We start from the raw sequence: 2,063 nt of genomic DNA on the forward strand, positions 1-2,063 counted from the left end.
TTTAAGTTATTATACAGTTTAAAATATGAAGTAGTATCCATGAAAATATATTAAAATCTATATACGCTTAGAATATGAAAATACAAATTAAGAAGAGCAGAAGCAAAGTATATGATTGAGAAAGGCAAGTCAAGGAAGCTAAATACTGGTCTATTCTCAAAGCTGGCAAGTTAGATTGGCCAAAACAGTGCCACAGGATAGCTGAAATATAGGGCAGAACAAAATAGAAAAAACAACAAATCGACACACATTCACATTCCGTTCATAGCCCATACTTTTATAAGAACAATTATAATTTGATTTCAAAGTTTTTAACATATGGACAAACATTCTCATCATAGCCCATACTCTTATAAGAATAATTATAAATTGATTCTTTTCAAAGTTCAGAAGACTGAGTGAAGATAAAACTTAATAACCACACCTTCAAACATCAAAAGAGAACAAAAAATAACAATGTAACAGTAGAACTGAATGGTATTTAATTTACCTCCAAGTCATAAAAAGATCAAGATTAAAATTTCAATTCTGACAGTTCTATAAATTTATACGTCTCACAGCAAGGGAGTAAGTTTACTTAAACCCAATACAATAATTTTGTGCATCATAAAGCATGATAGAGTTACAGTCCTGCAGTAGGGCAATACTGATGTCATCAACATCACGGGGCACGGCAGAGCCAAATCTTTTAAAGTATTCCTCCACCTGGCTTCTTCCAAACCTAACTTTGACCGATTCATGATCATCCTCAAATTCTAACAGAGTACTAACTTTCTTTTTCATGCGTACGGTTGAGAAATTAGATTTACATGATGAGCAAGAAAATAAGTTTGGATTTGGTGATGTAGAATCTTTGAATTTATTACATGAAGTACAGTAATACCTGCGTTGCAAATTGATCACTCTGATGGGTGGAAACTTGACAGCTGATGTTTTCTGATTAGTTGGTAATGGGGATGGGGCTACAGCAGTGTCATCATTGTAAATTTTGGTTGAAGAATTGGTGGTTAGAGACAACTTGCCATACCCAGACTTCACTTTAGCGTTGATAACACGATAGGTTCCACTACTCTCCACTTGATTTACTAAATCACCCCAAAGAGCCAATGGCATTGCACCAGTTGAGTCATTAGCCCAACAATCTTTTTTGTTGACAGGGTCACTCTTGTAAGGAAGCTGCACACTTACAACTGGACGGTTATCAATATTAATGAATGCCTTAATTGATACAATGTCACAGATAAGGGTGATGTCGCTAATATTGATTATGGGTGCATCTGGCTGACCTTTCGGTTCAGGAACTGGCAGATACGGAAATTCTACAGCCGTCTTTGTTTCTTTTGAAGGGCTTCCAAATTTGATGACATCATTGAATTTCTTCAACTTACTTGGGCTTAGATAAACATTATCTAATTGAAGAGGGGTTTTTTCTTCTGCAGCTTCCTCAAATGCACGTTTTTTCGATGGCGATAGACACACAAGCTCACTGAAGGTATTTGTGTCTGTCTGCAAAACAGCATTGAAATAATTACAGTTTTTAGCGCCAGAATAGTTGGTTTTGGTGATATTTTGAACATACCCACTTACATGATCTAGAAAATAAAATAAAAATAGAATTATAAGTCTATTAGAACCTAGTTTATAAAAACACTACTTAAGGGTGAAATTAGCCAAATATTTAAGACCATTTTAAGAATATGCTCAGCCTAAGCATTGATAAATTTAGGTGAAAAAAATTCTTGAGTCTCCAGAAATTTTCCTGCAAGCCTTCTTCCTCAGATTTGGTACAAATTTCCAAAAATTTTCATCGAAGATGGCGGATTGACACATACTACTCAATTTGTGGAATTTTTGGTCTGCAAACGTTTAATTAAACCCATTTAGTATATTTTTAGCTTGAGCCTACTCCATTAGCTACACTGAACTTTTTTGAAAAATAGGTTCTCCAAGTAACTATAGCACATAAGGTAGTTTCCGAGTTGAGTTGATTAGAATAAAGACTCAAGATGAACTAAATTGGCTGAGGGGTTCCCCTATACAAATTTTAAACATTAAGTACCCAT

At 34.6% G+C, this 2,063-nt stretch overlaps 1 protein-coding gene across 1 annotated transcript; it reads right to left on the bottom strand.

The window, feature by feature from the left end:
- Window positions 1–534: 534 nt before the first annotated feature.
- LOC136819960 (uncharacterized) lies at window positions 535–2,063 on the bottom strand. The gene is made up of 2 exons (XM_067076192.1): window positions 2,060–2,063; window positions 535–1,592 (listed from the first exon to the last, which is right to left on the bottom strand). Exons 1-2 carry the CDS (start codon window positions 2,061–2,063, stop codon window positions 574–576), a joined length of 1,023 nt encoding a protein of 340 aa, XP_066932293.1. The 3' UTR covers window positions 535–573.

This window comes from Clytia hemisphaerica, unplaced genomic scaffold (assembly GCF_902728285.1).
Source record: "Clytia hemisphaerica strain Z4C2 unplaced genomic scaffold, Clytia hemisphaerica genome assembly, whole genome shotgun sequence".
Taxonomy (NCBI): Eukaryota; Metazoa; Cnidaria; class Hydrozoa; order Leptothecata; family Clytiidae; genus Clytia; species Clytia hemisphaerica.